Source organism: Pygocentrus nattereri, chromosome 12, assembly GCF_015220715.1.
Source record: "Pygocentrus nattereri isolate fPygNat1 chromosome 12, fPygNat1.pri, whole genome shotgun sequence".
Classification (NCBI taxonomy): domain Eukaryota; kingdom Metazoa; phylum Chordata; class Actinopteri; order Characiformes; family Serrasalmidae; genus Pygocentrus; species Pygocentrus nattereri.
This window is the reverse complement of record NC_051222.1, coordinates 35,268,284-35,292,888: the sequence shown is the minus strand read 5'-3', so window position 1 is coordinate 35,292,888 and position 24,605 is coordinate 35,268,284. Positions and strand designations below refer to the sequence as shown.

Below are 24,605 nucleotides of genomic sequence, written 5' to 3'. Positions count from 1 at the left end.
TGCGTTATAGCTCCTTAACAAGCATCACAGTAACAAGCTCCGCCCACTCGCTGCACAGCTGGTAGGTCGTTCTCCAGCTCCTTACACAAAATTCCCAAACTGTTGTCACCACTGAGCAGTTTTTTTTGTTTGTTTGTTTGTTTTTTTTGGCAGTCTTAGGGCTCAGTCTGATCTGGTCAGACTCTAAAGATCAGACTGCATGTGTGGTGAATAGTACTGGGTTCATTTCTGGCCAACATGTATCTCTCTGTATCGGTCTCTCTCTACATGAGACTCAACAGGTTCATTAGAGAGTGTTAGAGCTCCCCCTATATGTCAACAGTGATGTCCTTTCTCTGCATCAGTCTGACTGAATGTGTCTACCCAGTCTGATTAGTTGGTCAAAAAGGTGGGAGAAGAAATCCGTTTTAGTATAACAAGAAACATATTTTAAAAGTGTGGTAATGCTTTACAGGGCCTAGATATTAACCAGTTACACTGCCAGGAATAAAAGGTACTAAACTGTCACTGAGGTTCCCTCAAGGATCTGCCTTCCTTACCTTTAAATAGTAAACATCATTGCACTAAACTCCACTCAATTTAGTATTTTGAAGTTTCGTTAACTCTATACACCCTGTCAAGTCACCAGGCTTCTTATCTTATTGTTCTGTTTTAAACATTAGAGTTTGGTAAGGTACACCGTTGGAAATATAGACCACAGTTGTTTCTTTAAAGGTACATTTACGTTGTTTATACCTTGATCAACAAAAAATGTAATTTGTCATTTTCCTTCTGACTGGATGTGCACATTTTATATTGCCCTGCACTGAAAAGGTAAATACTGTTCTAGATAATCTAGTAATAAGCAATTATAAACTGGTTATTAACAGGAATAAGCTTTTCTGTTAACTTTAAACAGGGTATTAGTGACTACGGTCTTAGCAGCCTCTGAAAGTAGAGTACTTGTCTTCACTTGCTTCACACTGTATTACTGCAATCTGATTAGGACATAAAGAGGGTTGGTTTTGGACTGACCAGCTGTTGCACATGAAAACAACAAAGGAGAAAAAAAAGCAAGAAGCAAATGAACCACAAACAGTTTAAAACCTCAGAGACATTTCTGCAGTCTTCACTTGCTCTTCTCACAGCATAGATAACGCTCCGTACAGTGAGGTAAGAAGGTATTTTTTAATGTGCATTTGTTTATTGAATATAAACATGTTAAATTCTGTGACCGATATCCATCAGTAAATGATAAATTAGATAAATACAAATGTAAATTCATATCTCGTTATTGAAGCTCAGCGAAACTCGGCTGTATTTCACCGTGATGTCACTCAGAATGACTCCTCCTCTTCCTCTGGTCTTCCTGCTCATGATTGTTGGTGAGTCAGCAGATCCTACTGTAACATCGTCACTACAGCAGCACACTGGATATGTTCTCTACACACGTCTGTGATGTAGAACTGCACTGTTTACTTGATAATGTCTAGAAGTTCCCCATATTCACTGTGTTCAGAGCTGCTGATTAGTGCTTCTCCCCAGCCTCCCTCACTCTGATGAAGCACTTTCAGAGCTCTTCTCAGAATCAGCTCAGTGGTGTAGAGTAGCTGCTGGAGTTGGAGAGGAGAGAAGTGAAGCTGTAAGCTACAGTAACTCTGACTGTCTTATGGGCTCCAGACTCTGTAATCAGCTCTTTCATGCATCATATGTTTCAGGAGCTTCTAGAACAGAGTGGAGTGTGAAGTACAACCAACAGAAAATCTGTGCTTTAAATGGATCCACAGTGTTTATGAACGGAACTTTTACTCACCCAGAAGGTCTCACAGTGACGGAGACTTTCTGGTTCATAGACCCAGTTAAGGGTGTGGAGCCGACTGATCTGAGTAAAGACCCAGTTTATTCAGGCAGAGTCAAGTTTTTAACTGATGATCAGAAACACTTCTCCCTCAAACTGAGTGATGTGATGAAGAAGGATGAACATCGGTTCTACTTCAGAATCATAACAAATGAAGAAAAAGAAAGATGGGCAGGTGAACCTGGAGTTCAGCTCAGAGTTACAGGTGAGTTAATCAGCCCATTGTCCAGCTATAAGACACAGCTCTGGATTCAGAGTCATTTTTATTCATGACTGCTCTGAATATTCATGTTGATTTATCATTACTGATTTTATTAATCTGCTCTAATGATGTTCAGCTTCTGTTCTGATTCACTCCTACATCATTTTATCTGGTCTTACTCCTCATTCAGTTCATCTGCTCAGTTTCTTTCTGACCTTATCCATGTCAAGCCAGGCAAAATATCAACTTTTAAACAGACAGGGTTAAGAACTATCATTGACTTTCTGAAGAAGCTCCTACATCATATCCTAACATGTTAGTCCTTCTCTTCAGCTCCTGAAGTCCTAACCAATGAGTGAGCATGCTATATCGACCTAGGTTCCACAGAGAAAAACAAATGATTTGCCATTTTTCGCTCAATGTTTCAAGAATTTAACCCTTTTATTTACATCTTAAACTTTACTGCAATGTGGCAGCATTAACACTGAAAATAAACATTTTAACCTTTTTGGTCCAACTAATAAAACAGCAGCACCAACTGATGCACCACAGTTTGGTGCTCCCTGACTCTCCTTTATTCCATCAATCCACAATGCAGAGCCTGCTTGAGAGGAAAAGGGGTGCATTACAGTGAAACAAGCCGTAAGACTTGCAGCATTTAGTTACAAGCATGATTTTATTGAGAAAAAATAAATAAATAAAATCAAAAGGAAAATAATTTCAGACGTTTGTTTAGTTCCCAGAAATCATTAGGGCTTCTTTGAGGGACTAAAAGGCCTGAGGGTTCCCCTCCAAGGCAACATTATGCTAGCCAAAGCACACTATACAATCACACCATCACTAGCATCTGAAAAAGAATTCAAGGTTAGGATGATCATGCCTGAAAAATAACGGTCAAATCGGTCCTCATTTCTGTGCAGATTTGATGAATGAGGTTCACTGACTTCACAGCTTTTCCCTTCTAATCTGATGGTCCTCTTATTGTCTTAGAGCTCCGTGTAAAAGCTCCTGAAGAAGTGACCGAGGGACAAACAGCAGATCTGACATGTAAGACCACCTGCAGTCTGACTGACCCATTCATCTGGTACAAAAATGGACATCCTTTAACCACAAAGACCATCAAGAACAACCAGCTCCACCTGCAGACGGTCAGCAGTGAGGATGCAGGCAGTTATAGCTGTGCTGTAGGAGGATCTCAACACCTCCGCTCTACTGCTCACAGCCTCAGAGTCAGATGTGGGTTTAATATGATTTTATGATGATATCTGTAGATGTTTAACCTGAGAGGAACTGAACATTAACAGGTTTAATGCAGACCATCAACACCATCCTGTACCTGGAGCTGCACTGGATTAGGGTTTGGTTAAGGTGAAGGATAAGGTTTAGGTTAGGTTAGGGTTAGGACTAGGGCCTAGGTAAGGGTTAATCTACTTCATGTAACATATCAACTACTTAATCTAAACAATGCACATCTACATCTGCTTAATGTAATTAATGTGTCAACAGTACATCTTAAAAATATTTACCTCAATGTATTCAAATGCTTCACTGCTGCTGCTTCACTGATGTGTTACTGATACTCTGTTAAGGCACTCAAATTAAAGTGTTACTTTTACAGAGATATTGGATAATGGGACAGGTCTTACTTGGTAAATCTCAATTAATAGTGTCAGCAAAACATTTCGTTACTGTGATTACAGAAGATATTAAAGCAATCCTATCACATCTATCTGTAGATCCTCCAAAGAGTGTCTCAGTGTCCATCAGTCCCTCTGGTGAAATAGTGGAGGGCAGTTCAGTGACTCTGACCTGCAGCAGTGATGGAAACCCACCTGTGAAGATCTACACCTGGTTTAAAGAAGGTGGAACCTCACCTGTAGGATCTGGACAGAATTACAGCATCATCAGCATCACTGCTGACCACACTGGACTGTACTACTGTGAAGCTCAGAATGACCATGGAGCTCTGAATGGAACTGTGATGGTCACTCTGAAGAGTAGGTGGTGAATAATGAGAGAAATGCTGTGTTTCAGCATCCACATGTAGAATGATGACAGATTAAAGTGATGGTACTCATCTTTTCTCCTGCAGGGCAGAACTTGTTTGCTGTTTGGATTGCAGTTGGAGTAGGAAGTTTTGTGCTTCTGCTCATTACTGTTTTAATCTGCATCTTCAGGTCAGCAAATGATAGCAAAAATCCTACCGTTTGGCTTGTTCCTCAGTAATGCATCAACAGACCGATTTGGACCTTCAATTAGAATTCATTCATTGTTTTGTCCTGTTTTTATAGAATGAAGAAAACACATGAAACTAATCACAACAAGTCAAAACAGGTAAACTGGACCACCTGAAGTGCTGATTTTCACTAGTAGGTAGCAGATTTGTTTCTTCTTTGAGAAAAAACATAAAGGAGTATTCATTTACGGCATCTGCTCTTATCCAGAGCAACTTACAGTTTTTGATCATTTTACAGAGGTAGGCCAATGTGGTGTTAGGAGTCTTGCCCAAGGACTCTTATCGGTTTAGTGCAGGGTGCTTACCCAGGTGGGGATTGAACCCCCGTCTAAAGCGTAGAAGGCAGAGGTGTTACCCACTACACCAACCAACCACACCACACTGTAAATGTAAAGGAGTATTCAGACTTGCACCATTTCAAAAAACTGTTTTCCATGAATGCTTCACTTTCAGGATGAAAACATCTACACCACCGTTACACACAGCACATCCAGACCTGTACAGGCTGCTGACTCTGGAGCTGATGATGCTCAGTATGCAACAATCCAAAAGAGGAACGATCAAGTGACTAGCAATGACCAGCAGGGGGACCCCCAATATGCTAGCGTTACATTCCGCCACCGCACTGCCAACACTGAGTGAGTTTCACTGAGCCTTTATTTTTACATTTCTGGCATTTGGCTGACGCTCTTATCCAGAGCGACTTGTAATTTGATCATTTTACACAGGCAGGCCAAGGTGGTGTTCGGAGTCTTGCCCAAGGACTCTTATTGGTATAGTGTAGGGCGCTTGCCCAGGTGGGGATTGAACCCCAGTCTACAGTGCACCCCAGTCTACAGTATACCATGCACCATTATATGAAGCTGCCCAGAGAAACTGTGTTTAACATACAGCAATGTAAGGCTCAGGCACCTAATTTTATGAGCACCTTTATGGGATTTCCCTTCCTATGTTAGCAGTAAACTAGAAGGGAATTCCTTCTGCCATTATAACAACTCGCTGGGTTGTTCGGATCATAAAGCAGGGCAGTTTGGGACTGTTTAATGTAAGCTATTGGAGAGTGATGAGCTTATGTGAGCTGTTTATCATTATCATTAAGAAAAAAGAAATAATAGGCATTCACATTATTTATACTTTATGCTTTATAAATGCAAATTGGGCTCACTGGGCCTTTGAAATCAAAGTATTGTGGGTAAGGAATATGTCCCTCATTCACTTGAATACATCGAATATCCGAATGTTTATGTTCTAAACACTATAATGTGTCATTATTAGTATTAAGCCTTGACAGATGTGTAGCTGCTCATTAACTGGTTGCTCATCATTAATTCAATTATCAGTACCCAGGGTGAATGAACACCTTCTTAGGTGCAAATGGTGACTATAAATTCACTTTAAAACCTTGAACTTTTAAATAGGATTTTTCAGTTTATCTCTGTTTACAGCTTTACTGCTGATGAGTATCAAAGGAAAATGGAAAATGAATGCTTTGGTAAGACACTCTGATGAAATTTGGTGTCCACTTCAATCATATTTTACTATGAGGACTCGATTTGGCGTTAAGAGTTCAGCGCAATGATCCATCATACACAAAGCAGTGTTAAAGTTTATATTTATAGTGTCATTTTACACTGCAGCATCTTCATGGGTGCATCAGATATTTTGCCAAAATCCTCAGTTCTCATCTCAGTACCTGCGCCTGCCTGTGTTGTTAAATAATTGTAGTGTATTGGAGAGCACGTTTATTGAAGATGAGAAAGTGTGAAGGTGGGTTTCTCTTATAAACTTAGTGATTATTTAGCATTTTTGGTCTATAGACATTAAAGATTCACCTTCTCTGTTTCGTAGGTCACCAACTCAGAATGTGGAAGATCCCTCAGTGATTTACAGCACAGTCAGAAAAGATTAGATCTGCTATACGGAGAGAGAGAGAGTTGGTATGAATGGAGTTTTGGAGCATCAGGCTGGTCGTTGTTAGTGTCTCACACTGAACTGTTAGTCGTAAAGAGGAATGTTACTGTTCAAACTTTAAAAGTTTTTTTTTACTTACAATTTCATTTCAAATCACTGGAACCAGCTGTATTTCAAACGCCTTTTCAAAATTTGCTTTGCTATCTGTCTCTTCATGTTGGCATCTTTTCTTGTTTTTTTTTAACCTTCATCTGTATGTCTGTAACAGTTGATTCTCAGCAACTTGAGGAGGATCCATGTGCATGTTTTCAGTTTTTTATTAAAACAGGGAAATCCAAGGGGCAAAGTTGAGGACAGAAAAAGAGGTCAAAGCCAAAAAGCAGTCAGATAAACCAGGCCAAAGTCAAAAATACCAACAAAGACAGGTGAATAAACAAGGCTTGGTAAGGCAAACACAGAGGAACTGGCAATACGTCACAAAGTGTGAGGGCAACTGAGAGGTTAGTATAGCAGAGCGGATTAGGGTGGAAGTGAGGATCAGATGGCAGACATTAGGGTTGTCATGGTGACCGTGTTAAAACTCACAGGTAGACCTTTGGTGACCAGAAGGGGGATAGCTGACAATGTTTTAACTTATTAGATAAACAGTGTTTTATTTAGACTGTAGAGAGAAATATATTTCTCTGAAGATTTGTTTACTTTTTTTACAGTTTTGAGATAAATTGGATATTTCTTTGATTTTCGTGGATAAATACTTTGTTGTTAATTGAAACGAATCTGAAGCAGTTAGTTTACTCAACCTTCTGTTAAAGGTATCAGATGAACTGCACCAGCTTAGTGTGTAATTTGATTAGTAACTATTGACAGCAGGTTATAGTGTTACATTGAGACCAAATGGAATATTTTACACCAAAATGATCCTAATTTAGCACTGGGTATGATCTGCAAATGAACTTCATGTGAACTGTTTTGGTTGTTTTGTTTTAATATTTAAGTGAAACTGTCAAATGTAAAATTTCATAAAATGCAAAAATGAATGCAAGGCACTGAAAACTGTATCAGGTATACAGAAGACAGGTTCTGCAGTGCTCTGGGTGGAGGTGGTAACTGCTGCATTAGCATTAGAGAGAGTGGAGAGTTGGAGTTCATTACCCGAGTGATGAGACCATCAACAATGAGCTTCAATCACTAGGAAAGTGGATGTGTGAAGCAAATAAAGCTTTAATTTTCAAAGGAATTTGATGTTTGTCATTATAATTGCTGTGAGATATCACTGAGTATCAGAATTGGGCTCAATATCAGATGAGGATGCTGGGTTAGATATAAGATTGTAAGACAAAATAGGATCAGATCAAATTCTGTAACAAATCTAGTTTAAAAACATAATTTTTGGTATTTTTATGTTGCTAAATATGTATTTCTGTGTAGTGTGTGTGTGTGTGTGTGAGTCAGTATTTCAGTAACTGTAGCAGGATGTGTGCACATATTACTCAAAATATTTACTCAACCCATCATGTGGACATCTATCTCCTGGCAAGTTTCTTGATTTCCTATTTCAAAAGAAGACTACAGTCATGAACACATATACAAATGATATCTAATGGGCTCTGGGCTTCATGCAATCATTCACCTCAGCTGTGGGGGCTGAATTTATTTTTTTTTTGTGGGAAAAAAGGATGGTGGCCTTAGACCCTGCACTGATTACCAGGGTCTCAATAAAATATCGGAGAAAGACCACTACTCCTTTCCATTAATGACCGTAGCATTCAAGCAGGCCTCGGTTTCTACTAAGCTGAACCCGCACAGTGCCTATAACTTCATTAGGGAACGCCAAGGGGATGAGTGGAAGACTGTGTTTATAATGCCATCTTGTAATGCTGTTTGGACTCATGAATGCTCCTGCAGTCGTCCAGTGCTTTATCAATGAGGTCCTGCATGAGTTTCTGAAGTGCTGTGTCAGTCTACCTTATTGACATTAACATTTAAGGCCAGAGAGTAGATGAAAACATGGCTCATGTCCGACGGGTTCTCTAACTTCTGCTGGAGAAATCACCTCTATGTGACGCTAAAGAAATCTTTCATGCTCATTCAGACGCCTTTTTGGGGTTTTTGGTATCTAAAGGATGGTTGAGCATGAGCCCAGCCAAGATCAAGGCCATTGCAGAATGGCCACACCCCACTTCCATCCACTCATCTGGGACTTCAGCATGATGGCTTCCCCACTGACAGCCTTCATTAAAAAGCATAAGGCAGTTCTATTGGACGCCATAAGACTAGAAAGGTTTCATAGAATTGAAGTGTTGCCTGATTTGCCCTTCCATTCATAGTAGATGTCATTGCGTCTGACATTAGCCACATTTACATGCAGCCTGATAATCCGTTAATAATCCGACTAATAGCTCAATCGGAATAGAATACGTCCATGTAAACACCTCAATCGGAATAGACTAATCCGATTGAGGCCCATTGGAATACAATTTCTATCTGATTGAACGGGGGGGGGAAAACCTCTAAATAATCCGTTAAATAGAAGAATAATATCAGTGTAAACGCCTGAATCCGATTACATTCCCTATCGGAAGGTGTAAGAACATTCTGCGCATGCGTGGCGCGTCAGAGTGAAAGGTTTATACCGGTCAACACGGCAGAACAGAAACTGGTCTGCAGAGGAGACGAAGTTTATGCGCTGATCTTTAAAAGACGGCGGTGGGACGGACGACCAGCTTATGTGTCTCGACGTCTTCCTTTATAGTGTCTGACATCAGTTTAAAGCCATTAAAACCTCAAGCGCTACTGCTGGAAACTCATCTCACGCCGACTGGACCTCACGTGATGTTCGCTGTCATGGTAACGGTCACTCTCAGCGCTGCTCCACGCATGCGCGTCATTCTGCATCGGATTCCTTTTAGTCGGCACGTAAACGAAGATTTTCATCAGATTGTTGAATAGAGTGAGCATAAACACCTCCGTCTGAATCTGTAATCCGATTGCATGTCTTTGCATGTAAACACAGCCATTGGCATAAGGGTTGCTCCAAATCGTCCTAGTGCTCCAAATAAGACCATAAACTCCATCCCAGATTTAATTTATGAGGTCAGGGATCAAGAGCTCCTAGCAGTGAAACTGGTGCTGGAAGTGTGGAGGCATTGGCTGGAGGGTGCAGAGCATTCCTTCCTAGTCTGGACCATCACAAAGAACTTGGTACACATTCAACAGATCAAATGTTCAAATCTACACCAGGCCAGGTGGGTGACATTTTTTAGCTGATTGGATTTTGTGCTGTCAAATTGGTCAGGGTCAAAAAATCTCAAGCCCGACCTGCTTTCCAGACAGTAGGATGTGCCCTCCACTGACCAGTCTCCAGAGCCCATTATTCTCGGGACCTGGATCTTTGCCCCATTGCACTAGACCAATCGGTGGTCAACTGTTTTTCCAAGACCACTGGTATTTTTGGGTTGGCTTTTTTTTTTTACACTGAAGCTTTTTGAGTAATAACAGGAAATAAGGTTTCCTCTAAGTCTAAGCCACTGAACCCATGACCTTTGCTTAACCTCTGAATATTACAACAGACTATACAACCAAAATAATTGTCCTGAACTTACTGCTCTGAAAAATCTGTGCAACTGCCTTTTGTGGCCGTTTTTAACATAAAATAAAGCCAGGGCTTTATATATTTGAGTGATTCACTCCTTTATCTACAAGAGTGAGGTTCTCACACCAAAAGGCTCTCTTGAGCTTATAAAGTCAGCTTAATGACATATTCGTCAAAAAGGTGATTGATTTCTGAAGTTTTCTTTGCCCAGAGGGACGCAGGATGGGGTAAGAAAGAAGTGGAGATTATTTCCATCCAAAAACACTTTTAAAATCTTGATAAGAAAAGCTTTAGGTCTGAAAAAGTCAGCTGGACAATATGAGTGACTGAAACTCTATTGATCTTACTATATCTTACTAAGATACAGCAATAAACGAGAAATTATTCTGTTCTTCACCAGTCACTGATCCAACACACTGTGTGTCTCTGAGTCTGTAAAGATCATCTTAAACTCAACACAGATGTGAGAGGAACAACTCACCAGTCAGAGTGAAGATGATGATCCAGATGATGGTCATGATTCAAATGAATTGACATATGATGAAGTGAGCGGTGTCCTTATGCATACTTGTGTTTGTCATCAGAGATTTAAGATTTCCTGAAATGACAGAGGCCCACCCATCTCTCTCTCTCTCTCTCTCTCTCTCTCTCTCTCTCTCTCTCTCTCACTTGCCACCCCTACCCCTCTCTGGCCCATCTTGGAAACCACAGAATTTACCACCATCTTAGTACCCAGTTAGCCACTTCCTCTTGAAGGCATTTGAATGTGAGTAGAAGATGATCTGAGATCAGTTTTGCCCTGGAAGACTCTGCAATGTTAAAGCTTTTGTATCATTTTTGGGTTTGTGACATTGTTTCGTTTCACGTCAGCTTTCTTTACTTTATTTAAATGGTCATGGGAAAATATTAGAGCCCTACAGCATTTTCCTTCAATAAGGAAAATCATTTACAAACAGCATTTTGTACTTGGTGTAATGCAGGGGAGCGATGATGAGGCGGACACATGTACGAAGACAAGCAAGATTTATTATGGGCAAATCCAAAATGTATGACTGGAAGGGGCCAATCGTGACACTCGGGTTATCTGTGTAAAATTAAAAGTAGTCTGATGATCTGAAACATTCAAGTGTGACAAGTAAACAAGATGTATGAAAACATGTTTATTGCACAGTAAACACAAATATAAGTTAAATCCCTGAGTATTTTGTTGGGTAAATAAAAACAGGCGATAATTGACTTTATAACATTCCAAATGGATAAACTGAGCACATTATCAGGACATACATATAAATAAATAATTCAAGATATATGGATGAACTACTAGAACTACTAGAAGAGATGTAGGATTTAAGACACTGAGAGACCGAATGAGGATGAGGAAGCTTCACAGTCTATACCACAAGTATCAGAACGACGCTAAAGTTGGTTTCTTAGGCTTATACATAAAAAATGCCCCGATTTGCAGCAGCACAGAATTGTTCAATATACACTCTCTGTCAACATGTTGTAGGAAGGCTACCTACACAGTGGCTTCGTAAAACATTTATGAGCTTTTGAATGATTTCATATTACATATTTCATAAGCAAAGTTTGAGTATTTATGAACAGCTTTTGCCAGTATTTGCAAGATGACGTAAGATTAAAAAAAAAAAAAAGTTTCAGTGGAGAACTGAAACACACAGCGACATCTGGAAGTAAATCTAAAACCGCACGACTCCCGCTGTAGCTCAAAATAGTCAAGGACTTGAATATCAGGAGGCCTGACCCTTAAGTCAGTGTTAACTATGCTCTTGGACTACTCTTGGAGCAAGAAAATGTCATTGAACTACGTCAAATCTAAAGGGAAAAGTATAATGTGTACAGTTGATGTTGGGGTTCAGGCCCTAATAGGCTGAATCTGATTGGCGGTGGTTTTTAAACACTGATAGACTGTCTATGATGTCTGGTTTGGAGACTGTGGCTCTGTCTAAAAGACAGGAGGCTGAGCTGGAGGTGGCGGAGATGAAGATGCTGAGATTTTCGTTGGGAGTGACAAGGCTGGACAAGATTAGAAATGAGCAGATCAGAGGGACAGTGAAGGTGGAGCAGTTTGGAGATAAAGCCAGAGAGGCCAGGTTGAGATGGTTTGGACGTGTGTTGAGGAGGAATAGTGGATATATTGGGCAAAGAATGTTGGTTGGAGATGGAGCTGCCGGGTAGAAGGAGAAGAGGTAGACCTCAGAGAAGGTTTATGGATATAGTGAAGGTGGACATGGAGATGGTTGGTGTGAAAGTAGAGGAGGCAGTGGATAGGGCAAGATGGAGGAAGATGATCCGCTGTGGTGACCCCTAAAGGGAGCAGCCGTAAGAAGAAGAAGACAAGACTGTCTGATTGATTGTTCGGGTTTAGACTCTGGTAGACTGAATCTGTTTGGTTAATGTTGGTTTTTAAGCATTGATAGACTATCTGATGTGTTGGTGTTCAGCTTTAGGCACTGGTAGACTGAATCTGATTTGCTGGCATTGGGTTTAGGCTCTCGTAGGTTGAATCTGATTGACGTTGGTTTTTAAATACTGGTAGACTGTTTGATTGATTGTTCGGATTTAGGCTATGGTAGACTGAATCTGACTGGATGATGTTGGAGTTTAGACTTTGGTTGGTGTTGGGATGTAGGCTCTGGTAGACTGAATCTAATTGGTTGGTGTTGGGATTTAGGCTCTGGTAGACTGAATCTAATTGGTTGGTGTTGGGATTTAGGCTCTGTTAGACTGAATCTGACTGGATGGTGTTGGAGTTTAGACTTTGGTAGACTGAATCTACTTGGTTGGTGTTTGGATTTAGGCTCTGGTAGACTGAATCTGACTGGTTAGTTTTGGATTTTAAGCATTGGTAGACTGATTGGTTGGCGTTTGGGTTTAGACTCTGGTAGACTGATTCTGATTGGTTGGTGTTGGGATTTAGGTTCAGATTGACTGAATCTGATTGGTTGGTGTTGGAGTTTAGGCTCTGGCAGACTGAATCTGATTGCTGGGTGTTGAAGTTTACGTTCTGGTAGTCCAGGCTCATTGTCACAGACTTCTGATTTCCAGGTGAATTATTTTCATAGTCTGTTCCATCCTAAAACAGTAAACACAACAGAATTTTAAGAGAATTTACTACTAAGCAATATTCCTAGAAACATAAACAAATAATTGAATCCCACAAATGGCCAGGACCCACTGGCAGGCCCAACGTTTAACACACATTTCTATGACCTAAAAATAGCTCAGCCAGTTTGCATTGAAGTCCCTGTAATTACTGAATAATAAGTCTTAGCATGTAATAAACCTGAAATTTTAAGGGATTAAGATGAATTGTATCCTGCTTGAAGAAAAACACCTCATTTTATTAGCTCTTTCATTAGCTTTTATCTTTAGCTCCATAATTTAAATGTTTGATTCATTTGACATCTAAATGTTAATTAAGCTTTATCAACTGTTTCATTTATTTACTTACTTATTTATTTTTTTAAGTACCCCAATAAATGAAGAGATCAGAGGCTGGTATTGCTTCTTACTTCTTATTTATAAACTTATGGATGCTACTCAGTGGGTGAAAGTGGGAAGTGGTGCTCTTCCCCATTTAAAGTACTGGAAATATCTCAGGTACATCTAACGGTTCTCCTATTACTCCTATTACTTCATCAACTCTGGAGGATTTGCTAGCAAGAGAACTCCAAGGATTGATTAACAGCTTAGAGTTTGTTATTACTTCAAAGTAAGATTGGTGGTAACTTTTGGTGCTTTTCCTCACTTTAGATGCTGAAAATGACTTCAATATAATTGCAACTGCTCATCTTACTTCCAATGCATCTCTTATGTCTGTATAACAATGCTGGCGAAAGAACTTTTGAGGCGCTACATCTCAGGAATGTTATAAGCTGTATTACTGTATAAAGCTTTCCTTTTCTGTGCAAAACCTTGAACTGCCGCTGTGCATAAAAGGTGCTAAATTTACCTTGACTTGACTAATATTGGTGATTTTAGAATAAATTAAACATATATTAAGCTGATAACTAGCTTTTTGAGTATCATTTTTTCATGTGCCTGAAACCTGTTTATAGTACTCCATAAGTACTCTTTTGGCCATTCATCTAGTCAGTAGGCATTCATTTGCTCATAAAAACACTAAAATTTGAATAATAATAAAAAAAACACATTCAAATAACAAGCAATAGTTTTATGAATTTGAAAGTGTTCATGTAATCTTTTCCAAACCTCTTCTCGAGGAAGTCTAGTGTTATTTGTAGTTATCATCCTATACCTGGTTTGGCTAATCTGTGCTTATTTGTGTTAAATCAAGCAATGGAAGTTAACAAAACCATTTGACGGCTAAGGGCATCCAGAAAATATCTGGAACCAAAGTTTGTCAACTTTTCTCTTTTTTGGAAAATAAGATAATTAATTAATTAATTTGTTTGTTTATTTGTTTATCTTTTTTCTCGTGAAGCCTTTATTACATGCACTATGTTGACAAAAGTATTGGACACATCTCTTTACCCTTGAGTTCGGGTGTTTTTTTCAGTCGAATTGCAACAGGTGTATAAAATCAAGCACCTACCCAGGCAGTCTGCCTTTACAAATATTTGTGAAAGAATGGGTGGTTATAAAGAGCTCACTGAATATGTGAGACTGGTACTGTAATAGGATGCTACTGTTGCAACAAGTCAGTTCATGAAATTTCTTCCCTCCCAAATATTCCACGATCAACTGTGAGTGGTAGTAATGAAAAGTGAAAGTGTTTAGGATCCACAGCAACCCAGCCATGACCTGTCAGACCACACAAAGTGCATAAAAGCCACCAAAACTCTGCTGAATCATTCATTCCACTCTGGACTCTGGAGCAGTGGAAACTTATTGGACAATTGTAGCTTCCAACTTTATGGGAAAAGTTTGGGGAAGAACCTTTTCTGTTCCAGCATGACTTCGACCCAGTGCGCAAAGCAGCTCCATAAAGGCCTGGCTGGGTGAGTTTGGTGTGGAAGAGCTTGAATGGCCCTCACAGAGCCCTGACCTCAACCCCAGTAAACACCTTTGGGATTAACTAGACCAGAGATTGCGAGCCAGGCCCTCTCATCCAATATTATTTTCTGACCATTCTGGATGAATGGGCAAAATTCCCACACCAACATTCCCACACCCTTCCTAGAATAGTGAAGCCAGTTATAGCTGCAAAAGGGGGCCCAATTACTTATTAATGCTTGTGGTTTTAGAATGGGATGATATTAAAGCTCCTGTAGGTGTAATGTGTAGGTGTCCCAATACTTTTGTTCATGTAGTGTATATATTTCAGCAATATAGTGAATATCCCTGAGGAAAGTTTTTGTGTTGGCCATTTCATCAGATATCTATCATATCAATGCACGGTGTGGGTTTATATTATAATTATTAAGTTTAGCCAGTTTGTTACAGTGTATCACTTCCTTTTACCTGTCAGTGAGGAAGCACCACCATAAGACCACCACTGGTCAGATATTTGGGAGTGCACCATTCTCAGCACTGAAGGAACACTAATCCGTTAAAAATCCGACTAATAGCTCAGATTAATAACTCAATCGGAACACAATACATCCATGTACATACTACTGGAATAGTCTAGTCCAATTGATGCCTTTCGGAAGGCAATTTCTATCTGATTAAACAAGGTGGGTAATCCTGTAAATAATCCATTAATTAGAAGAATAATATTCATGTAAATGCATGTATCTGCAGGGCGATGAGCGTCCAGCTTATGTGTCTCAGAACACGACGTCTTCCTCTCTGCCTTCTTTAACAAGGACATGTGAACGGCGTTTTCCTGAGTCTGACACCAATTAAAAACACAAGCACTGCTCACTGCTGCTCATCTCACTCGGACTCTGACTCACGTGATGCTCGCTGTCATGGTAACACTTACTCTAAGTGGTTTTCCAGACATACAGGTCATTTTGGATTGGACTATATGTAGAGAGCATGTAAACGGAGATATTCATCAGATTGTTGAGTAGTGTGTGAATACAAACACCCCAGTCTTAATCTATAATCGGAATGTATTAAATCGGACTGGCAAAAATAGAGTGTGTGGCATTACAGTTTTCACCTGAAGTGCATACCCTGGCTATGTTATTAGACCAACTTAAATTATTGGTACACTGAGTTAGAAACTACTATAGTTGACCTTTTTCATGCCCAGTTTGTATTAGCCAACTTCTTGCCCTTTATCTATGGTCAGCGTCTGACCCCAGACCTGGATATTTGGACTCTGACGTGGATAAACCCCAGCAACACTGCTGTGCCTGATACATAATCAATAACTGAATACCTATAAAGTGAGCCTATGTGCTCAGAGTATTTCATATACTGGCAAGTCAGCATGAGCAAATAGAAAATTTAAGCACCCTTAAACCTTGTCACCTACCTCAGCACTTCCTGTGAGTGGCCCACATGAGTGGTGAGAGTTGACTAAAAACACACACAGAAGAAAGCACAAGTGTTAGTCTGTGTTTGTGCACCTCTGGATTTGTGTACAAGTACATTTATTTTATTACCTGAGCCTGAATTGCCTGCAGTGCTCCTCTTTAGTCTGTCATAAAAAACCTGAGACACACCAACAAGAAGGAGCAGGGCAGCACCTACACTCAGTGGGGTGAAGACAGCCAGATAAGGGGCTGCAGTAGAGCTGAGAACTGGAATGACAGGAACATGTCAGAGGTTAAAAACAGAATCCTTCATGCATTGAGTGTAAGTTAGTATGCGATGTTGTTTGTATTAAACAGACTGTACTGTGGATCCAGACCTGTTTCAGATGTACTGTGCTGGTTGAGGAAGTGTGTGACTGAATGAGGTGCAGCAGAGATGGTTGGCCATACATTCAGAGCTATATATTCAAAACAAAGACAGTAAAAACAGATTATTTCATACATTGTACTTAGATTAGTTGACCATTTTATCAGGTATTTTTGTTTCTGCAGAATTTATCACCTCTCACCCCCTCACCCTATCACCCCACCCACCACCCCCTTTCCACCAATGGAAAGTGACCACCAGAGAATACATAATCAGTACAGCTCTATTCGTAAATTCTTCCAAATCACCTGGGAATAGCTTCCAAAGAACTCGCTATGAAGACCTTATAAATGCACATTTCTAAGATTGCTTCTGAATGAAATGCTTCTATGTACTACGGCATTGTTAATCACTTAAGAAGGAATAGATCACCAGAGGGAGGGTGTTATTCATATTCTCATTCTCCTTGATGGTGATCTTTTAGAGGTGTTCCTCCCCTGAGGCAACAGGAGCTACAATATTGAACAGATTACGGGAGTGAATTCCAGGGGGAATTTACAAGGTCCTTGAAAGATAGGATACAGAAGTTTGTTTGGGTTATCCATTACTGGAACAGCCAAGTAGCGAAGACCGATCCCAATCTCCATTCTGCTTGATCGCCAAATAAAAATGGGAGGTAAAACTGTAAAAGCTAATCTGGGACTGGATGGACAGGAATAATTTAGGTGAGTTCACCGTCCTGTGGAACTCATCTAACCCACCGTGGAATAATTTGACGGAATGGACAGAAGGATCTCGTTCTTGTTTTGGTCGGACATCCAAGAGATGGATCCTTTGAGGAAACTTACATGAGATTAGCATCAAGATGCATATGAGGTTGTGTAGGGGGTCCCAAATGGGATGAAATGAAAGAATGCAGTCTTGGTGAGGAATTTGATGTGCAGATCAAAATTGAGTGATGAATCGAGTAAAACACCAAGATTTAAAACCCTTAAAAGGGAAATCAAGGTTAACAACAAGACAGAGTCAAGTATTAATGTACTAACTTCAAAGAGTCTGACTTCCCTGGTCCCTTCAGCTCCTCCTCAGCATACAAGGCCATTACTGAACATTTTGACTTCAGGGTTGATTAACTCAGAGAGTGAAACCAACACGGATTCTGCTGCTAGTCCTCTTCCTGACTCTGACTCTAATTCCGATGTAGAGAATGTGACGGCCTGTAATTCACAGCAGCAGAATATTGCTGCACCTTTTTCAATTCCTGGCAATGTGATAATGCTTATAGCACCTGATCTTACTGTAATAAAACAGATAGTTTCCAGTCTTCCATCCCTACACATTCCAACCACACAAATGTGCTGATTCACTGCTGAAAATTACTCCCAGCTCTCAGATCCAGATTATAGATTGATCTTATCTCATGTACTAGGGTCAGAATAATGGGTAATAAGTAATAACAGGCAAGGGGCATGTGATTATTGCGGGAAAGAGGGGCAGTGGATCAGAGAATGTAGACAAAAGTGCTCTGATGAGTCAACCTCAAAAATCAAAGGATCAGACCGGAGGCCCTAAAACACACACCGGACAACCTGTTGTCTGGAAACCGATGAATGCATAGGGCTGCCCACAGAATGCACCCCAGGTTGTTGAAGATGCATCTAATTTGATATTGCGTTCTAAGACTCTTATTTCTGGTGATTTGACGCTTATGGAACTGTATGTAGATTGCAAAAGGTTTAGTTTTCTTGTAAACACTGGGGCGGCATTATCTTCAATCAGTGGTAATGAATATAATGGGCCAAAGTGAATTCTGTGGGAGTGACTGGGGCCAATTTCATGATCAAAAACACCTCAGATGTCAGTAAACTGTCCAAAAGATCAGGGAATCTCTAATTCATTATAAGCAGAATACAAGGACCATGTGGGTCTATTACATTGTGAACTGTATAAAGCAAAGTAAATGAACTTGTCGTACCACCTGCACAATCCAATAACACACACACACACACACACACACACACACACACACACACACACACACAAACACACTGTTGTAGACTTGTGTTCAGCCGTTTTCTGGATCCTAGTCCATGAGGACACTCAGCCCACTTTTGCTTTCAGTTTCAAAGAAACACACTACACGTGACAGCGTCTCCCAGATGTGAGGCTTCTCCAGCTGTTTTTGTCACAGCCATGTGAGATTCCCTGGATACCCTCAAGGCCGTACTGTGTTGCAGTTTGCTGATGACCTGCTACTGACAGGAAAGCAAGGCCATGTGCAAGGCTGGCTCTATGTGTCTCCTTCAGCATTTAGTTGCCTGTGGTTTCAAAGCTGCTCGTGACAAATTGCGGTGCTGTCAAACCAGTTTCCTATCTCAGTTTCACTTTGTCAAAGGGAAGCCACAGACCGTGAAAGGACAGAATAAAGCTCATTCAGTTTTAGGCCTCCATCCACACAAAAAGGTGTGTTGGCTTTTCTGGGCCTGATCAATGACTGCCATGCATGGATTCCAGACTGCTCTTATTATGGTGAGATTTTGAGAATGGGCTGCAAGTCAGATGCTCCTGATATGATTGAATGGACCACAGAAATGGCAGAGACCCTCTCAGCACTGAAACCGTCCCTGTGCTCTGCCCCAGCCCTGGGCCTGCCTAACTATACACAGTCCTCTGTACATGCGTGAACATTGCAGGGTCACTGCAGCTGTGCTGGCTCAGCAGCATCAGGGTGAGCTATTGATGGCACGTTGTGGGATGACGTGCTAGTAATCTCTCAATCTATGCTTATCAAAGCTGCAAGCAGGCCAGAAGACTTTTTGCTTTTATGTTAGAGTTGTGTTATACCTTGTGCTTGTAATTCAACACTCTGTTGAAAGATCTTCTACCCCTGCCACGGCATTGGTCCCTCTGTTGTCTGAACATGTCTCTAATCGCTCTCTTGAATACACTGGCAATGCACCTGTTGATTCTTTTGTTTAAATTTGGACTATTTTCATTTGCATATGTTGGGCTCTCTGTAACATTATTCCATGTGCTGCATGTACAAAAGTCTACAAGCACACCAAGTTCGTTAAATTCATGATCATAAGTCTGTGTGTCAGAACAGAACGTCTTGACCTTCAAGTACATTTCTTGGCAGCCACGTCTTGTTCAGCTGTGGTTTCCTGTTTCTTTCACGCCTCGGCTCATCTGCATATTGCTCTGAGAAATGTTTACCTCTGTACTGACCACCAGCAGCCACGTCTGCTTTTAAGTGTACAAAAAGGCCCTTTTGTTCCAAGTAACTGAGCGTGTTGTGGACCTTTTGATGCATGTTTATGTGTGTGTCTTTGCTTCTTGTGCTCTCTTGGAGCCCCGAAGGAGAACAAGCAGGCAGGTCAAGGTGGGATCAGAAAAGCAGACAGAGACACTAAATTCTTACAAGCTGTACGAATTCACTAGCCCAGGGCTCAGCTGCAAACAAAATAATCTGCTGTCCTAATCTTTCTAAGACATTTTAACAATAAATGGTCTTAAACATTGGAGTTAATGTAGAACTGCTGATTTACCCTTTAACCCTACATTCTGGTGCCCCAGGCGCAATTTAAGGTGGAATAGGAGGATTTAAACAATAAGCCTGCTAATGAGAAGTGACTTCAGCCTCATAAAACGTCGAACATTGAGAGACATTTCACAAGAAACTGTTCCTTTTGCAGAAGTTTCCACCTAGAGATCTGAGAAAAGCGGTTATAGCTGAGCTAAAGCTTAAAGCCCACACTGAGAAAAACTGTATGTACCACCACGGTGGTAAAATGGGTGCAGAACGTTGTGGCTCCCAAGGTGGTTTGGTTTGGTTGAAAGACGAAATGTCTCTTTTTAACATTTGGGGTTGTGGCCTCTGCTCTGGCCTCTTGAGCCCTGTGCACAGTTGAAGATACTGCAGATACTATAAAGCACACACACACACACACACACACACACACACACACACACACACATATATCATCTAAACCGCTGATCCTATCCCAGCAGTCATCAGGCGGAAGGCAGGATACACCCTGGACAGGTCGCCAGTCCATCACAGGGCAGACAGACAGACACAGACAGTCTCTCACACCCAGGGGCAATTTAGCAAGTCCAATTGGCCTGACTGCATGTCTTTGGACTGTGGGAGGAAACCGGAGAACCCAGAGGAAACCCACGCAGACACAGGGAGAACATGCAAACTCCATGGTGATTATGGAATCATTTACTGAGAATTATTCCTAAATGAAAAGTCTCAGGAATAAACCTGGAAAATAAGACTAGAGTTGAAAGGGTTGAATATAATTCTTAAACGAGGCCGCTAAACTGAAAAAACCCTAGAATTTCCAAACTTTCCTTCAAATGCTCCGGGAGCAAAGCCTTAACCCTCAAAGCCTTAGACTGCATTTTGCAGGCAAAACGGTGGGTCACCTCTAGTCCTCATAACCTCAGAACGGTTTAAGCTACAGACATGATCCACAAATCAGGACATTCAGCAGACCCACCCCTAACTACTTAGCGTGGCGTCATCGAGCTGTGACGTCAGCATCAGTGAGTAATTTGGCTTGAAAAATCTCCCAAAGTCCTAATACAATCGCTCTGCTTTTTGCCCTTCATATTCAAACAAAGGGTTAAATCAGTGACAGGATTCACACATCAGATCTTATTTAGCTGTACTGTATGTGCGTGCTGCTGAGGCGAGCGAAGGCAGGGCAGGGGCTGGGGGGTGTAAAAAGGCGATAAAACTGCAGTGTCCCAATCAACACAGCGAGGGCACTTTCCCTCAAAATCATTGATAAATAACAATAAATATATTCTGGTGAAAGTTGAAGGGGAAGTGAGACTCAGTGCGGCTTATTGGTGGTAAAACATTGTGATGTCTAGGAGTCCTGTGTGGAACATAACTGGGGTAAAAAATGTTGGGTTGTTTTCGGGGGCTGAGGAGCTGATGGAGCGAAATCAGGAAGTTCAACCCTTCATGACGTCCACAGTGAACACAGAATAGAAACCATAAGCTGAGAAACTCAAACAGCACGTACCCTTAATCACGTTCAGATGGACTAAAGTAAAAGGGTCTCGCCCCCCCCCCAAAAAAAGAGAGAAAAAAAGAGAGAGTGTCACTTTATGTTACTGATTCTCATCAAAAAACTGAACAAGGGAACTCTCATCCTGAGGGTCAATCTGTAAGCTAAAACAGCTCATTCAAAAATGCAGGAAAATATTTTACCTGTTTTGTTGGTGGAGACGGTGGGAGGTGGTGGTGAAGACTGGGTGGGGTTTGATTGAGTTCTTTTTGGTGGCTTAGGAGCTGATGGAGAGAAATCAGGCAGCTCAACCCTTCATGACGTCCACAGTGAACATGGGATAGAAACTATAAGCTGAGAAATTCAAACAGCACGTACCCTTAATCACTTTCAGATGGACTTGAGTAAAAGGGTCTCGTCCTATTGTCTCGATTCCACAGCCGTAATCTCCTGCATCCTCCATTCTGAGGTCACTGATGGTCACTACCAACTTTTTCTGCTTAGTGTCGTCATTCATAGACATTCTGTCTTTATATGTCCAGGAGTCATTCCCATTAGATTTTACAAGAGTCTCACAGACTTTATAGACTCCCTTACAGAAATACTTGGGGTAAGATTCATATCCTTTACTATAAGGACATACGATGACAGCGATGTTTCCCTCTGTTCCTGTCTCTGTGATCTCGACATGTAGCATGCCACTCACAACTGCCACAAAAGTGAGAGAACAGACACACTTTAATATGAAAATGCAGCAAACGCAGCCGTTTTTCCTCAGTAGGTCGCTCCTTCATTAAAGCTCAACCATTAAACGAAACACAGGCTTATTATTAACTTCACTAGTCATCTTGCTATGATGCACAGACATATGCATTTCCTTACTCTATCTAAAGAACAGCTGAATAACTTTCTGACCTGAGAGGAGCATGACGATGGTGACTCTGAGGCTCCTCATTGGGCTCCTTCACTGTTCTCCTCACGAAGCAGAGTTATGACTGAGGCTCCTGTTGGATTCGAACAAACTGATCTTCAACCAAGCTGTCCTTTGGTCTCCTTCTAGAGCATTTTATCCATTGTGCAGATTTCCGATGGGCTAAGAGGCTGCAGTTTGCTTCATCTGATCTTGAAGGAAACGCCCTCCGAGCACAGAGAGCGTGTTGAAATAAAGACATTTGCTTCTGTGTGTTGGTGAGTTCCTGTCGCTTGTGTCCAGCACATATCTCCACCCCTTTCTCACATCCTCTACATCATGTGTGGTTTTAGTGGGCTAAGGTTAACTTTCTAAATTAAACTGCAGTTTCAGTATCTATATGAGCAGTGCAGCCCACAATAAACCCACCCTGCTCTATCAGAGACCATCTGCCGAATAGTCTCTGCTTGAAAAGTGATACAGAATATTGAAAATCTTCTCTTCTATTTTAGAGACAGTTTTCTGGGTTTGTGTAGGACATTCTGAAGATACTGAGTGAAGCATTTGCTGAAAGTAGAGACCACTAGGGGGAGCGCTACACCTGTAATATACACTCACTGGCCACTTTATTAGGTGCCTTCATTATTGCCTTCAGAACTGCTTTAAATCTTCATGTCAGACTTTCAACAAGGTGTTGGAAACGTTCCTCAGAGATTCTGGTTGGTTATTTGAGTTCCTGTTGCCTTTCTATCATCTGGAACCAGTCTGCCCATTCTCCTCTGACCTCTCACATCAACAAGACATTTTCGTCCACACAACTGACCGCTCACTGGATATTTCCTCTTTTTCGGACCGTTCTCTGTAAACCCTAGAGATGGTTGTGTGTGAAAATCCCAGTAGATCAGCAGTTTCTGAAATACTCAGACCAGCCCGTCTGGCACCAACAACCACGCCACATTCAAAGCCCCTTAAATCCCCTTTCTTCCCCATTCTGATGCTCGGCCTGCACTTCAGCAAGTCATCTTGACCACCTCTACATGCCTAAATGCAGTGAGTTACGGTCATGTGATTGGCTGATTAGCTGTTTGTGTTAATAAGCAACAGAACAGGTGTACCTAATAAAGTGGCCCATGAGTGTATATGACCCCAAAGAAAATACTACATATGTAATTACTTATTATGATGTTTTGATGTCCAGTTCAGAAAATACTACATGTGTAGTTGTCAATCAACCACTGTCCACTGTTTGATTTCGAGTGAACTTGAGAAGCTAGCTGTTGTGCCTGTGTGTTTATATTAAAGCCAGTGTGTGCTAGACTAGAACTATCCATATGTGTATCAGCTAATTAACGTCATAAACTGATAAACGGTTTGATTAGGGCGAAAAAAATAGGTGGTGGGGGGAGGGAGGGAGGGTGGTCTCATTGGGTCTGAGCCACTTTGTTTAGAGCTGGTTTTGACCTGTTGGTCATACCAACCCAGTGAACTAACCTAACTTTGTGTAAATAGAGCACAATATAGAAATATGTCCATATGCAGTCGTGACTGACGTGGCTTTTTTCTGAATTTCTACAAACAGGGTGGTGGTGTGTAAGTGGCTCAGACACAGCAGTGCTGGTGGAGTGTTTAAACACCACTGGGTCACTGCTAGACTGAGAATCCCCAGCCAAAATGTCCAGCCAAACAGCATTCTGTGGGCAGTGGAGTGGATCCAGTTTTTAAATATTCCAGCCCCACTGATACGTCTGATCCATTAGGTCCTGTGGGGGTCCTGACCATTGAACAACAAGGTCATACAGTAAAGTATACAGAAAATCAAATGTACTACAGTCTGTAATTGTACAAATAAAAAGTGCACCTATATGATAAGTAGAGCTAATAAAATACTGAGTGTAGAAACAAGGAGGTGTACACAAGAGGTGGCTGGTGGGTGTGAGTATATTCTCTGTAGAGAATGCGTTTACTTAATTTCATTTGGGAAATCAATAAAATGAATAAAATCAATAAGACTAAGATGATCAAACCTTACACACACAAACATTGAAGGTTACACACTTTTCTTTTGTGTGAGAATTTACTTTCATCTATCATCACACAATGGTGTGGT

General features: G+C 41.0%; 2 protein-coding genes across 2 annotated transcripts; one reads left to right on the top strand and one right to left on the bottom strand.

The window, feature by feature from the left end:
- Window positions 1-1,061: 1,061 nt before the first annotated feature.
- On the top strand, window positions 1,062-6,313 carry LOC119264818 (B-cell receptor CD22-like). The gene is made up of 9 exons (XM_037543832.1): window positions 1,062-1,152; window positions 1,280-1,364; window positions 1,698-2,042; window positions 3,030-3,275; window positions 3,776-4,036; window positions 4,132-4,216; window positions 4,331-4,373; window positions 4,729-4,913; window positions 6,124-6,313. The coding sequence occupies exons 2-9, from the start codon at window positions 1,310-1,312 to the stop codon at window positions 6,182-6,184; spliced, it is 1,281 nt and encodes a 426-aa protein (XP_037399729.1). The 5' UTR covers window positions 1,062-1,152; window positions 1,280-1,309; the 3' UTR covers window positions 6,185-6,313.
- Window positions 6,314-12,044: 5,731 nt separating this feature from the next.
- On the bottom strand, window positions 12,045-22,759 carry LOC108443863 (CMRF35-like molecule 3). The gene is made up of 7 exons (XM_037543837.1): window positions 22,504-22,759; window positions 21,967-22,296; window positions 21,792-21,872; window positions 16,572-16,610; window positions 16,324-16,461; window positions 16,194-16,237; window positions 12,045-12,875 (listed from the first exon to the last, which is right to left on the bottom strand). Exons 1-7 carry the CDS (start codon window positions 22,541-22,543, stop codon window positions 12,522-12,524), a joined length of 1,026 nt encoding a protein of 341 aa, XP_037399734.1. The 5' UTR covers window positions 22,544-22,759; the 3' UTR covers window positions 12,045-12,521.
- Window positions 22,760-24,605: the final 1,846 nt, after the last annotated feature.